This window comes from Trematomus bernacchii, unplaced genomic scaffold (assembly GCF_902827165.1).
Source record: "Trematomus bernacchii unplaced genomic scaffold, fTreBer1.1, whole genome shotgun sequence".
Lineage (NCBI taxonomy): Eukaryota > Metazoa > Chordata > Actinopteri > Perciformes > Nototheniidae > Trematomus > Trematomus bernacchii.
In genome coordinates this window covers 20,804,910-20,820,039 of record NW_022987720.1, presented here as the reverse complement: position 1 = coordinate 20,820,039, position 15,130 = coordinate 20,804,910, and the positions used below count along the sequence as shown (strand labels likewise).

Below are 15,130 nucleotides of genomic sequence, written 5' to 3'. Positions count from 1 at the left end.
ACCAACGGTAGTTAATTATCCCACATTTCCCAATCCCCCTCTTGACTTGCAGTAAAATTAATCCACAAACAAATCTTAGAATAAAAAAAACGTTTTAATGTGCAAGTTATTAACTTCACTTTAAAAACCTTGAAAAGTTATTTTAAGCGAGCTCTGCTGCCTGACAGCTAAACTCTTTTATGACTACATAATCTCATTACCCACTGTATTCAGGTGCCACCCTGAACACCATTTGGAGCAGGCCTCTGTTGAGTCAGCACATTAATTCTTGATTGACAAAAGAGAAGCAGTCTAGCAGCATTAACTGGAATCAAGCACACTTAGCATAGTCATTTTTTAAGATCTGTACACAGCACAGTGATATTTAAAAAAAGGAAAAAAAGGCACATCGGCCACATTACATAATTAATTATCATCATCCAAATTCTGAACCGTCTATACAAAAATACACATACAGTATCTGTGCAGTGAAGAGGCTCACTCAGAAATACGACATTGCACTATAAAACTATCCAACAACATCCAGACATGTTTCCCACAATAGAGGCCAGATATTTTTAGGGACAAACACCATTTTTTTGGAAATGCTTTATAGAAAATAAAAAATATCTCTTTGCTCAGTCCAGCTACAATATAAGGTCCTGCATCACCCTGATTCTTATCTGACTTCCTCGAAGCAGGAACAACAACAACAAGTGGACGGTTCTGTTAGGCGACATTTTAACCCAGGTGAGCAGAAGGCACTTATTAAGGGAACAGCTGCTGCACCCAGCGGTGGATCGCAGGCACTGCAGGCCTGGTCCTCACCAGCTCATACTGCAGCAGCTGAGCCCAACTTGGTGTTCACTCTTGAAGGCAATGCTCCTGTTTGTGCTGGCTCCACCTCACACTGATTCATTACCCAGTATCAAAGGACCTGGCAGGGCGTGCACCTCAGACTGAATGGATTGTTCTAGCACGAGAGGATCTGTTGGTGATTCTGAGGCAGGTGTGGGGTTCACGGTTGGACTCTGCAGGTCAGTCTGTGTGGACAGAGCTGGCTCCACTGTCTCAACTGGCAAATGTGAAGCTACAGGCTCATCGGGTAAAGAAGAGGGCGCTGATTCAGCAGGATCTGTGTGAGGGACCTGCGCTGTCTGTGACGAATGTGTAGGTTCCTGTGGTTGTGAAGAGGGGGGAGATGTGTGTGTAGTCAAGGGTTGAGTACATGGCTCTTTTTGTCTTTGGGGCCCGAGGTGTGTGTGCAGGGTCTGTGTTTTTGCAAGCTGATCTGCAGTGGAGTAGTAAGGCAGGAATGGCCTCTCAGACGCACAGGTCCGCATGGCCAGGTATGTGTGCATTAGCAGGTGGGGGAACCGGGGGGTGAAGTAGGAGACAAAGTCATCAGGGATGGAGCCCAGCGTCTCCTGAACCTCAGCAGGCAACTCCCGGTAATGATGTTTCTGAAGAAGGAAGAAGGTTGAGTGTTAGAAACAGATTTGTACTGTAAGACCTGAGTAGAAAACACTTCAACACATTCCTACCTTGTTTCTCATTGCACGCATCAGGTCTCTGACCGAGCCTCCCTTATAGGAACGAAATTTCCGCGGATCTGCCAAAGGAAGAGATAGACAAAAGGAAAATCATTCAACAAGGAATCGATAAACAGTGAGATGATACAACTGTCTTCTTACTTTATCCTGAATTAGCCAAACTGATCTGGCCCCTGGTGTCTGAATTACTTCAAGTGAAAGACTTTAAGGGTTGTATAACAGTCAAAAAAAGTTTGCCAAGTATAAAACAATTAGATATTAAAAGGTAGTTGCTTGTAAATATAGAAAAACACGAGTATAATTTGATCTTCTGTTGTTATAAGATGGAATTTAATATATTATGACCTCACATTACTCTGTATTTTGATCAAAAATGCCCGCTCAATTCATGACTATCAGTGCCATTTGTCAACTGAGTGCAAAGTCCAAAGAGAACCAGTTGAGGTTGTGGTTTTCAGCAGGTGACGATTCTGAAGTAGCAAGCTCAGTTTAGCGAGCAATGCAACATTTTCTGGTGACAGGATATTGCATTCAGTGCCACTCTGAAAGTATACCATGTCAATGCAAAACTAGCTTTAATCTGAAATACTTCATATGTGCTCAACCGAAACCCTACATTTAAGCAACATATCAAACATTATTTTAAAAAGGGGGGTACCAGGAGCTTGAATTTGACATGTTTACATTTCAGCCAGTTTCATACCTGTCTGCAGTGGCACTGTGATGTGCTCTCTCCAGCTGTCTCACGATTGGCCCGTCCAGCAGTTCCTTTTCTATTCTGTCGCTCACATCCTGCAAGCTGTCACAACCAAAAAAGTGTCAGCATGCCAGACATTCTTATTCTGTATAAAGACCTCAAATCTATTATATAGCATATCAATTAAGTTCCACAGGTTTAGATATGGCTTTAGAGGAATTCCAACCATTCTAATATGTAAGGTAAATATGTGAAGAATAGAGACAACCTAAGATTACTGTCCAAATGATATTGAAATAGCCAGCATGTACGTTGCCTTTAGGTATGAAGAAGTTTAACAATGGTGAATCCCGACCAGCACAACAGAAATGAGGATTTACACAAATACAAAGTAACCTGAGAGGAGTGTGTGTACAGATTAGTTTGTAGTAGCACAGTACCCACATTAATCAGCCTTTAAGTGTTTTTTACAGTAAGCAGAGGAAGATATATAAACAGCTGACCTGAAAAAAAAAACTGTAGCTCCTTCTCCAGGCTCCAGAAGAAAGGGTGTTTGAGAACGCTCTCAGCTGAAGGCCTCCTTTGGGGCTCCATGCTCATCGACTGCTCTACCAGAGCTCTGGCTACAAAGTCCTCTGAAAAAGAACACAAACAGGCTGGTTTTGATGTGCTTGCAGGGTATGATCAAACAGCATACATTGAAGAAAATGTTTGCCATAAATTAACAGATAAAAACAATCCATCAATCACATCTTTAACTTGTGATGTGGGAAATTCAAATTCACCTTGACTCATTTTTATGTATCTGCATTATTAGTAACAAAGGTTTACAAAACTGATGTAAAAAATACAGGTATATGCAGGCATATATTTTTAAAGAATTAAAAAATATATATACATAATATTACAAATACATACAATTATCAGCAGCAAATTTAGGCTTGGAAGAAAACATGAAATGTCAAAACGATAGCTCCCTTGACGATTGATGTCGTCACATTTTGTCTGTAACTGCTCCTTACAAAGCAGTTCTTGGATAAAGAGGTAGCATAGCGTAAGGTGCATCGCCGGGTCTGGGATGGTTGGGACAATGCAAAAAAAATGCAGCTGATATTTCAGCAACAATGAACAATGCCAAGGCTCCCTATGGTTCTTGGGTAATAGAGTTCAGTGCATCAGAGAGCCCATTGGACTGTAAACACCTTTGACATGGACAAGGCCAGGTTGGTCACTGTTAGAACCTGTGGGAAGTGAAAGAAAAAACATAGCTTTATTTGGTAAAAAGACATTAGGCAATAGGCATAATGAGTCAATTGGGAGGAGTCACAGATAATTTACCTTGGTGTCACTGCGGTACATGAAATCCCTGACTTGTTCCCCATTGGCTAACACGTATAGGGGTGGGGAGGGAACCCCGAAAACCTGCAGCCCTCCAAGAACCAGACCATCCAGAGCCCCATTAAGCCTGAGGGGATCACTCACCACCTGACACTGAAGACATTAAAGGTAGGGTAGGTAAGTTTGAGAAACCGGCTCAAGATCGCTAGAATTTGAAAATACACAACCGGAGAAAATCTGCCACTTCCTTATAGAGCCCCTCCTCCAACACACACGAACGCGCACATGACCAATGAGGGCACGAGATAAGTTTGTGCACAGATGGAAGGCTGACAGGCAGGTAGGCCATCCAGTTATTTTAGCCGGGCCGGCTAAAATGATTGGTCGTGCTTTTTACAGTACTACGGCTTCCACAGATGACATTTTTTTATGGATTCATTGTCAAAGCACTTAAGATATTCATTGCTATCGGGATGTTAAGAGCGTTCCATGGAATATAACAAAAAGTGTATCTCGAGCCGGTTTCTCAAACTTACCTACCCCACCTTTAAGGACATTATTTTGTAGTTTTAGTCTAAGTATATTAGATCAAAGTAATGTCAAGAATTGAGTTGAGTCCCTTCAGTAAAGACAATTTTGTGTCAAGTAGTGATGCAGTAAAATGCAAACTATTTGCTCATCAGCTTTCCCAATGCAAATACCACTCGTTCCTTTCCTACCTGTCCAGCCATGAAGATAACGTAACAATAATTTCCCGTTTCAAAGGTGTCGAGACTGTCCCCGTCATCCCAGAACAAGTCTCCCTGGGCCCAGCCTCCTGCTGATAGCGCCACCGTCAGGAAGAAAGGGTTTCTGCGAGAGGCTGCCGTTGTCAAAGCAGGCTCCTTCACAACAAAAGGCAGAGCAAAGAAAACAAGAAAGCTAGTACAAACAAACAAAATGTGCTCTTCTCTCCAAAGTGTTTCAGCTAGTTTTCAGCTTTAGGAAGTCAGTCAGAACACATGACAGTTATAGTTGCCATTTGATCATAGGCGCCATGTCACAGCCTAAAGTCTAAGGTGACTTGTTTGAATACAGGGTTCACAATTGTCTTTACAAAAATGAAAATGTTCAATGATTAAATTATCTTATTGTATGTTACATAAGCCTCAAACTGTATTCTGCTAAAGAGAAGGCCAATTATGAACAGGAATTCAAGCTCTTGTTTAATCAGTTTTCATTTTTTCCCACTTGGTTTATTAACAATTCATCCACAAAATGTGTAATAAACTGCATGTTGGCACCCACCTGCTGGGGGATTATATGTCCTTCCCTCACATGGACGTTGATGGTGTCCAGGGGGGCTGCCAGGAGCAGGTACTGACCCTTACTGTAGAAAGGCTGACCCTAGAGGGCACAACACACACATACAATTAAAGCTTGAAATACTGAGGACACTTGCAAAAGACAGGGTAGTACAACACTAAAACCATACGTTTTATAATCGCTTCTTTATTTAATATAACATTATACCGTTACTTTCCTTTCACAAAATGAACCAGGACACTAACAATAAGGAAGATCTTGGATATATTAATGAGAACTGTTTTGTTAAATCATACCATGTAAAATCATTTTAAAACAAGTTTAAATTGTCATTTTAAATGCAAGGTTCTTCAAGTGTGCTGAAAGTATCTCAGTATTTATTTTAATCTGCTTTTTACCTCACTGTTCTAATCCTTTAGTTTTATAAAAAGCCTTCTACGGTTGCAAACTAGCAGTCTCTCTGAACACTATGTTATCGGATACCTGTTTAAAGTCTGTCTCTGTTCCTATCAAATAAACCATAAATAATAAATAAATGACCCGATCCAGAAAGGAAAAAGGCAAACACTTAAGTCATGTGTTACTACAGAAAACCTCAAACATGGTCTTTGACAGTACACAAACAACAAATGCATTGAAGTTGAGCTCACATTGTGCAGGCTGTACCAAGTGGCAGGGGGCAGGTAAGCAGCCAGCTCTTCTGCCCCCCGCTCTAAGACTGGGCTGATGAGAAGGGAACTCCCCCAAAGGAACTGTCGGTCTATGGTCTGACAGTTAGGGTCAGTGGGAAACCTAAGGAGGTAGACAAGGAAGAAAGAGAAAGATAATGTTATAGAAACTGAACCATGTTGTCTTATGTTGACAATAGGGAATCCAGAGGAGAAGACACATACTCCACGAAGAGTGGCCTGGCTACAGTGTCAGCAGAGGTGTGTGCATGATGGAAGAGTGTGTAGAGGAAAGGTAGAAGGGAGTAACGAAGGTTCAATGCACTCCGCATGGCTGCCTGGGCCTTCTGCCCAAACACATAGGGCTCCTGAGGCTGGGGGACACATAGAAACACACAGACAATGAGAAGATATAGAGTTACATCTATTCATAATACATGAAACTGATGGACTGCTCTAGACACAGTGCAAACACATTCAAGGCAAACTCTGACATCTTTAAAAACATTTAACATAAACAAAGTACACTAAAGTTAACTTAATGATTTGATGGTGTTTTTATGAATTGTCCTGTTTCCAGAAAAACCGCTCTATAAATAAAAAAATGCATTAATGAAGCACACCAGTTAACAAACAGATATAAACATAGACTGCGAACAAAAGCAGTGTCTCTGTCTCACAGCGTTTGGCTTGTCATTGTGGTTCCTCATAAATGGGTAGAAGGCCCCGAGCTGCATCCAGCGTACACACAATTCCTCAGTGGTGTTCCCGCCAAAACCACAGATGTCCGCCCCCACGAGGGGAACCCCGAACAGGCCGAAGTGCAGCACAGCTAGAGGGGGAATAGGTTCAAAAGGTCAATCAAAAACAATTAATCCGTGACTACATTATTATTACATGTTACTTGTTAGACGCTTTTATCCAAAGCGATTTACATACTCAATACTGTGGACATTCCCCACAGGAGCAATTTGGGGTGAAGTGTCTCAGGGACACAACGACATGCTGACTGCAGTGGGGTTTGAACCTGTGACCCCCTGATCCCAACACCAAGGCTCTATCCACTGCGCCACACGCCCCCCATCAAAAAAGATTTAAAAATAATGTCTACAAAATACAGATCCCCCATACAGCCTAAATCCCACTAAATAATCACATGCATGCTTACATCAGTGACAGTGTAACAACACAATTGAATGACTTTTCAAAAGCTACATGTCCTCACCAGGGATGGAGTATCGGAGCTGCTCCCAGTCACTCCGGACGTCTCCTGTCCACACTCCAGAGAAGCGTCCGATGCCAGGGAAGGAGGAGCGAGACAGGACGAAGGGTCTCTTTCCTCGTACCTTCATGAGAGCGCTGCAGATGGCAACCATCACCGGGATGAATACAGAACCAAAAACAAAAGCCAAAGAAAAACGTGGCCTAAATATTCTGTGGTGACCTCCAATATATGTCTTTCAATTGTTATATGCATGTTCTCAAAGAAAGGCTGTCTTTCTATTCATTTTAAACAAGCTAAACAAATACTCTGGCGACCATGCAAGTGCAGTTTGAATTTGAATGAGCTATAGCTTTAGCTCTACTAAAAGATAAAACATGAATAACGATCTTTTCAATTTGTCAAGATATTACCTTTTTTGTTAAATGTGTCAACACTGTCCTTTTAGAGCAGATGTCTTCCATAAAATGGCCATTATTACCCTTTTTGCTGCTATTCCCGTACTGTGTAACTCAAAGAGAAATAACAAAGTGGAAAAATTGGTTTTGTGCCCTAAACCTGCATTTCTTTAAATAGCCAGCAGGGGGCAACGCCTCTCTTTGCAAAAAGAAGTCAATGAGATAAAATTACCCACTTGAATTATTACCCCAGGAAACATATTAAACACCAGTTAAAAATCTTAAAAAGCTAGTTTCACACTGATACAAGATTAACATACTTCATACTGTTGTACATTTAGTAAATGAGAGGTAATTAGATTATAAAGAGGATGGCAAATGTGTGATTGAAAATCCATTACCTCAAGGTTCTTGTGTTGTTTTGTCCTATAACCTTTAGCCTGTCAGTGTGTTTTTAGCTATTGAGAGTTAAATATGACTTAACAAATTCATTTTCAGCTTCATCCTCTTGTGTCGATAATGGTTTCAAAGACTACGATGGAGACGGCCACATGGATAGGTGGAGGCTTCAGAAACTGTAGTCAACAATCTAATGGGTGATGTTACAGTGACTCTGTCCCCTTGTCCTTTCCCTGCAAAACTAGCTCGTCAAAATGCATCAGCACCACTGCATGGTCTCACCTGTGAGTGGCAGAGGCCTCCGTCAGTCCGTACATATTGTGCAGGTTGTAGTGAGAGGACAGCTTCTGCTGGGCCGACAGACAAATAGTTCTCGAGTTCAACTGGCCTCCAACAACCCCTGTTTGTATAAAAGTCAGGGAGACACACAATGAATGCAACATATTCTGCCATCAGTTATGCATTTATAGTTATTTGGATGGTGTCTTGTACAATATCTACACATCTACTTCAATGTATAAACTGACTACAAATGCCTTGAAAAGTGCTCTAAATAAAAATGTAATGAATTATTATTATTATTAAATGTAAATGTATAAAGTCTGTATTAATTTCCTGCTAGTAACACTGATCCAATACACTTACTTGGTGTGTAGGGCGGGTTCTCAAGGTCACTGTCAGGACAGCCATCCACTGAGCCCTGCACAAAACTGGATGGTTCATTCATATCCTGGGCGGAGCACAGGGGAAATACAAGTTATTTTCTTTATGTGATTTTAAGGTGCACACAAACCAATCCACAAGATGCCTCTGAACAGAAAACCTGATATAACTGATGTCTAAGTGATAGTATCTGTGGCAAAATAAACGGTGCACTGTTTTGTTTAAAGAGGACATATTATACTACTATACTAGTATATATTCATACTTTGTGCCTCTACTGTGACATGTTGAGAAACTCCCTCTGGCATGAACTTTGGGATTTTAGCCTTTGCAGACTATTTACACGAACACAAAAACCTATATAACACATTACAGGAAAGGGTAAACCCCAACAATCATACTAGGGCCCCTTTAAATACTCACAATCCATAGACCATCCACAGGAACTTTAGAATGAAAATCTCTGATGCAGTCCTCCCACCAGCGTCCGGTCTCTGGGTTGGTGAAGTCGGGGAAGGCTGTGGGGCCTGGCCAAACCTAGATACACAATACATACATCTGCATGACATACACACATCAAAATGGGACAGAAAAACCATACATCCCCAGAAAAAAGTCTAACCTTCCCTATCAGGATTTGTCCTGTAGAATTTTTAATGAAGACGTCTCCTTTCAGCCCATCATCAAACGGTGGGTAAGTGCCAGGGGGGCTGCTGCTGCTGATCCCAGGGTCCTGAGACGGAAACAAACGCATGACTGACAAGTTAAGAACGTTTTGCTGCCATCTACTGAAAAATAACTGTAATCAGTAATGGTTACTTGTGCGTATATCGAGATTTTCACTATACCAAAACAATCAAAATAACTGATGCATGTGCTAAAGTATTGATTCATAGTTAAATCAGCATTAATAGTTGGCGAGTTATTTAAACTTAAATATGTCACACCAGGATAAGGATGTATTTCATGCCACTCTTATGGAACTCGTCAACCATCTGTGGGAGGTCTCCAAATCGCCACGGGTCAAATGTGAAAACCCTGCGTTTATTTGCATAGTCCAGATCATTCCACTGCACATCCTGGTGAACAAAAAAGCAAAATAATCTCAATTGGACGTCAGTATTGTAAGTATCTGAAGACGTTACAGCAATTGGACAAATTAATTCAGTGATAATAATAATGTGAACATCATACTGTAAATTCACATATATTGGAAAATGTTCGGTGAGCTGTAATAATTACTCTAATTTAAAAAGGATTTACGAGTACTTTACCATGGGAAACTTAGCATTGTGCATGCGTTGTGCAACATGCCGGGTTGTATTAGATGTCGTGTAACCCCAGCGACACAGATGAAAGCCCAACGACCAATAAGGAGGCATCATAGGATAGCCTGGTGATAGATACATGGTGACAGGTAAACACATTAAGTTGCCTACATCTACACATATATCTTGCTGGTGTGTGTATACACCTATTTCTGCCACCTGAAGATGTGTTTCTGAATGTGAACACTGTAAAGACGTACCAATGACCTGAAGGTACTGTCGTATAACACTTTGAGGATCAGGACCCACAAAAATGTACAGGTCCAGGACTCCACCGATAGCCACCCAGGTGAGAGCGGGGGTCGGCTGCAACATCACCTCTGCAGAGACATTTGGAAAGATATTCAGCAATAATAAATATTCCTGAATTGTTTGGTATGGATACAAAAGTGGCCGTGGAACATGAACATTCAGATAGGTACCGATTGCATTGCTGTTGAGAAGGAAAGCTCCATGTGCCAAGCCATCATCCTCCTGGACTATGTAGAATGGGTGGGAGCCATAGAGGTTAGCATCAGCCTGTAGAGAAGACAAGTGTCAACATTAACAACTTGATCACACAACAGACAAAGAGGGAGTAAATGACAAAAGCTTGACCCTCTACAACAGGGGTGTCCAAACTTTTTTCACCGAGGGCGGGCCACTCACGAGAGGTATATTGCCTCATAAGTTCAGTGATAAGTTAGCAAAATCGGTACAAGAAGACTACCCTTATAAAGGGTTTACGAATAGTTTGTTATTCATTTATTAATTAGGTTGTGAACACTTTATAAATCATTAATAAGCTTTTATAAGACATGAGATAAACAGGGCAACTGTGACCGGTTGCTTGCCAAATAGTGAGCCCACATGCATCTGTACTGCTAAGCCTTATATTGGCTACTGAGCTTACTTCGTCTTCTTCATCAGCCAGCATCCTTGGTATCTGTTGTTCACTGAGTTGATTCTCGCTAAGTAGCCAATATAAGGCTTAGTCATCTTGCTAAATAGTGAGCCTGTGTTGATGTATGGAAACTATGTTAGAACTGGTTTATAAATGGTTCTTAATGATTAATAAAGTGTTTATAACCTAATTCATAACCTAATTATAAACCATTTATGAATCCTTTATTAGGGTAGTCTTAGTGTAAAGTGGTACCGCAAAATCAATCAAATGTAGGTAAATTATGCTTGTGAGTGTTGGCAGCTCATCCCTTAAAACATAGGCCTCAGATTGATTATAATAAGGAGAAATAGGAAGGGTGTTCAAGCTTGTTATGTAAATAAGTCATTGGGCTTTTTTCTTATCAACACATGAATACTACTGTGTTATATAACAGTATATAATATATTTTTACATTTATATTTAAGAAGTACAATATAAGACAAGCACAAGTTTCATTTGTGGGCCATATTCTATTATACTTTTTGAATTTGCTGAGGGCCAATTGAAAATGGTCCGCGGGCCACATTTGGCCCCCGGGCCGTATTTGTGCTGGAAGAGGGTAAACTTTCCATTTCACCATCATTAGAGAAAAATAAACAAAGAAGAAATATATTATTTTCCTGTTTCAGAAGTTGCTTTTTCTTCTCTTGACCCCTTCAGACTTGTGTTTTGAACCACTGCAAAAGACTCACGTGGGGCGCCATGTCTCTGTTCCAGAGAGTGACAGAGGTCCAGTTCAGGTCCAGGAGGAGGGGGGTGTAATGCTCCCCGAGGCCGGACACAAGGGAAGAGGCCAGCGTGGTGGACAGCTGCAGGTACTGGTCAGCAAACAGCAGAGGAGCCACCGTGGTATTCATGCTGGACAGGCGGGACACAGAGAACAAACACACATGCACTACATGAAAATCTTGATTAGGGAAAACACCTCGCTGCTCATTTTGTGCAGTTGTGTTACCCATTAGTGATAAGACTACATGAGATAAAAGAACCCTCTGTGACCCAGGCTCTCAATATAAATAGTGGAAATGAATACACTCTCTGGTCACTATTAGGTATATCGTTACAATCTAATGGAAACAAATAGTTAATATATAGTTCAACATCAGCAAAGTACAACATAGGGCGCAACACACTAATGAAAGCGCACTGTGTTCCTTTGTTACAAATGATAGAAAACACAGACTTAGATAAATATACTTAAATAATGTAAAATAAAAAAAACGATATTTACTGAAATGTATAATAGTCTAGCAGGAAGGACCCTCAGATTTTGAGATACCCCTACCCGAGGTAGAACAAAACACAACAATGATTTTTCTTATCTTTAGGGTCTCCCATTAATGAACTTGATTGTTGTCAAGAGAGACATTAGAAGGGGAGGAGGTGAAGAGCATCTGCACAGCAGGAGTCAGCAGTTTGACATCACTGTCAGGAGGAGGCAGACACAAGGATGGTGCTCCATGCCATACATCTTGCAGAGTCATATTCCCGCATCATTGTGAGGTCTGATGACACAGATGTGGAAGTACTGCTCATATATTATGCAAGCAAATACATGTTTAGTTCATCTCTAGTGCACATGCATGCAGGCCATGGAATGAGAGAGAGATATGTCCCCATCAACACCATAAGTGAGAAAATTGGAAAAGACATGTCTAACTGTCTACCAGCATGTCATGCACTCACTGGCTGTGGCACAACAAGTAGTTTGTACAGAATAGGAAAGACAACAGCATTCACCAAACTCAAGACCCCTCAGCGAGCTCAAAGATCTGGCCCATTTTGGACTCTCTGCCAGCTTGGAAGAGTCTTTGCCAGTCGCAAGAGAATTTGCGCTTCTACTATATGGAAAAAAGAAAAAGGAAAATGGACTGATGTGCACAAACTTGGATGAACTGAGGTTCATGATTGCATCAACAACAGATGCACCCTCGGAAAATCTCCCGCCAACAGGATGCATTTCAACAACATGTACAAAGAGCAATGTTTCAGACAGCGATATGGTGTCACAGCCCGAACCCAAACCCTTGTTATGGAGTCCTGTTGGCAAGGGGTGGATTGTCAGAGATGGGGCCATTCAACCAGTGCTATTTACAAAACCCCCAGCACCTACAGAAGTGAGAGACATTACTCACTTGTATTGCAAAGATGCAAAGTGTGGAGAAAGTGGAAAGTGCCAGTGCCTCTCTGTTGGCCTTCCCCTGCACCTGCTGTGCAGAATGTCAAAATGTTTCCCCTAACGTTTCTGACCTCTCACAGAATTATTTGATGATTTGTATACTGTACTTTGAATTAAGGTTCAATGTTTCAATACCACCTGTACTATTTATGTTTTAGGGAACTAATACACTTTATTTTATTGGGTTACTCTTATTCTGACTATTTGGTGATGTAGTTCAGCCACCTGGTATTTCCCTCTCCAAATATAATGACCATCAGAGTGAGCATTCTTAACGTAGGCTATTATGCCACTTATCCCTCACTTGGAATTTGACTGTATCAGAGAAGAGGTAGGCCTATGTCTAAAGAAATCTAATTTACAATAGAACTGTACCAGATATTTCCATACAACTACTGGTTAGTGTTCAATAGCACCCTAGACAATTCAGTAATGGTATATTTTTTAGGGATTAATGTTTTTCTGATAAATGAGAGAAAAGTGATCACTATCACCAAAAAGTACAATTTTCGTCTAAACTAAAGCTAAGTTTACAGGACTATAATTCAGTATTGTTTTAGGAAGGTAATTGTCTGACTATTTGGTGATGTAGGACAGCCACCTGGTTCATACCTCAACAAATCTGAAGAGGAAAAGAGTGATGATTCTCAAGTTATGGGCTTTTTTGTCACCTTTCACAGAGAGAACAACCCAAATAAAAAAATGTCCCCAAAATAAAATTTGACAACAATCAATTTCATTAATGGGAGACCCTAAAGATAAGAAAAATCATTGTTGTGTTTTGTTCTACCTCGGGTAGGGGTATCTCGAAAACTAAAGCCTTTTTTGAGGACTTGCTGCTAGACTATAAGGAAGTGCTCACACTACATGTAGAAAATATGACTATAATGTTGGGAAAAGGTATAATATGACTAAGTGTGAGTAAGTAGGATCTTTATATTAATGATTAGTAAGGCTTTATAGACGGTTTCTATGACGGCAGCTATAAAATGCAAAAATATTAAAACAGAACAGAGATACTCACATCACCCTTCCATTAGATTTCCGGCGCACTATGAAGCCAAATGGCTCCGCCTGGTATTCAGTGGTATAGAGAACATCCTGGGTATCAGCTGGGCTCTGAGGAACACCAGCTGGGAGCTTAACCTCATATCGCTGAGATGATGGGTCCTTAAACTTGTGAGAAAACAAATATAATTTCAGTTTTTTCCAAGGCAGAATTGTAGAGGGTCTAATCCCTTGACCTCATACATATTAATAAATCAATAAAGGTTATTATGGACTCACCCGTTATAACCAGCCTATCTTGGCATATAACACAAAACCTATTCATGTAAGCCAGATTCAGAGTGATTTTTAAACAACGCAATTCAAAAACAAAGAATACAAAAAGTATATATAAAATACTATATAAAAAATTGTTCACAATCAGACCTTATTTGTCTGCAACAAATTACTCACAAATGAATGCACTACATAATACTAGAGAAGTCCGGGTGGTACAGAGTCTATTTCACTTTCTTTTCCAGACTTTTTAGACAATGTGAGCAAATGTAAACAGATACAAAATTAAACAACCATACCTATTTTTTTATATCTGAACACAACCATTTTTAAGGGTTTTGGTGAGACATTTCATGGAAAATCAACTCTGTTAAATCATAACCATATGTGTAATGCAAATGAAAAGTAAAACCCCTTTCCATGTTGCCTTTTTAAACTCAAACTACATTAGCCTACAGTCATCTATACTTAAGATGTAAATCAACCCTAGTGGGCACTGCAGCATGTCCATCATCATATGTTTTACATGGACATTGGGTACTCACAGTGAGGTGTAAGCAGCCTGCAGCCTCCTCTGTCACTTCTAGGTGTAGAGTGGCAATGTCTTTGGGGAGATATGAAGGGGTGGCACGAGTCAGGGTGGCCTCCAGTCCTCGTGTGGTGGGGGTGAGAGGACCCATTTTGTAGCCAGGGTACAAACTGGGGTAGAAGCACCAAGGTGGTCCTGCAGAGTGAGGCAGGGGGGCATAGCAGCAGCCCCTCTCTCCACACTCTCTCTGGGTGAGCAGCCTGTCCCTGGCACAGTCAAACCGACTCTCTGGGGCCAGGGTGCATTTATCAGCTCTGGATATAACAGTCCTTGTTTCTACTGACTTGTTCTGTGGTTTTGCTGGATAATAATAACCAAGTATTGTATGTGCTTTAGTGTGCTGAGCAGAAACTGATATAACCAGTCTGTTCTGATGAATAGACAAGTGGTTGATGTAAAAACATAAAAAGGCAAAGAGCAGCAGGAGCACAGCTGCAGTAAAGTGAGACAGCAGACCCATACTCATCAGAGATGTGAGGCGACAGTGCACTCAAGGGGATCTCCACTTATACACACCTTGTGCTCCGTATGGTGTAAATAACAGAGGTGGGAAAAGTATTTAGATCTTATACTTAAGTAAAAGTAGAAGTACCAGGGTGTAGG

The 15,130-nt window shown here is 40.9% G+C and overlaps 1 protein-coding gene across 3 annotated transcripts; it reads right to left on the bottom strand.

Moving 5' to 3' along the window:
* Positions 1 to 75: 75 nt before the first annotated feature.
* On the bottom strand, positions 76 to 15,046 carry LOC117492328 (lysosomal alpha-glucosidase-like). Of its 3 annotated transcripts, none has more exons than XM_034142509.1 (23): positions 14,484 to 15,046; positions 13,679 to 13,830; positions 11,168 to 11,333; positions 9,973 to 10,069; positions 9,751 to 9,870; positions 9,497 to 9,615; positions 9,170 to 9,301; positions 8,845 to 8,955; positions 8,646 to 8,759; positions 8,205 to 8,289; positions 7,842 to 7,959; positions 6,766 to 6,899; positions 6,221 to 6,372; positions 5,766 to 5,914; positions 5,523 to 5,664; positions 4,855 to 4,953; positions 4,287 to 4,451; positions 3,568 to 3,720; positions 3,432 to 3,470; positions 2,733 to 2,864; positions 2,236 to 2,331; positions 1,524 to 1,591; positions 76 to 1,442 (listed from the first exon to the last, which is right to left on the bottom strand). In XM_034142509.1, exons 1-20 carry the CDS (start codon positions 14,991 to 14,993, stop codon positions 2,853 to 2,855), a joined length of 2,769 nt encoding a protein of 922 aa, XP_033998400.1. In that variant the 5' UTR covers positions 14,994 to 15,046; the 3' UTR covers positions 76 to 1,442; positions 1,524 to 1,591; positions 2,236 to 2,331; positions 2,733 to 2,852. The 3 variants fall into 3 exon arrangements, with proteins under 3 accessions (XP_033998400.1, XP_033998398.1, XP_033998399.1); XM_034142507.1 differs by having other exon boundaries at positions 3,148 to 3,470; positions 14,484 to 15,042; XM_034142508.1 differs by having other exon boundaries at positions 3,252 to 3,470; positions 14,484 to 15,042.
* Positions 15,047 to 15,130: the final 84 nt, after the last annotated feature.

What these genes read in the sequence shown, in the direction of transcription:
- LOC117492328 (XM_034142507.1), bottom strand. Translation starts at nt 14,993, where the DNA reads ATGAGTATGGGTCTGCTGTCTCACTTTACTGCAGCTGTGCTCCTGCTG. An exon ending in TGAAATACATCCTTATCCTG is followed by an intron (nt 8,956 to 9,169) that starts GTGTGACATATT and finishes TTTCCGTCTCAG; the next exon opens with GACCCTGGGATCAGCAGCAG. An exon ending in TTATCTTCATGGCTGGACAG is followed by an intron (nt 3,721 to 4,286) that starts GTAGGAAAGGAA and finishes TAATGTCTTCAG; the next exon opens with TGTCAGGTGGTGAGTGATCC.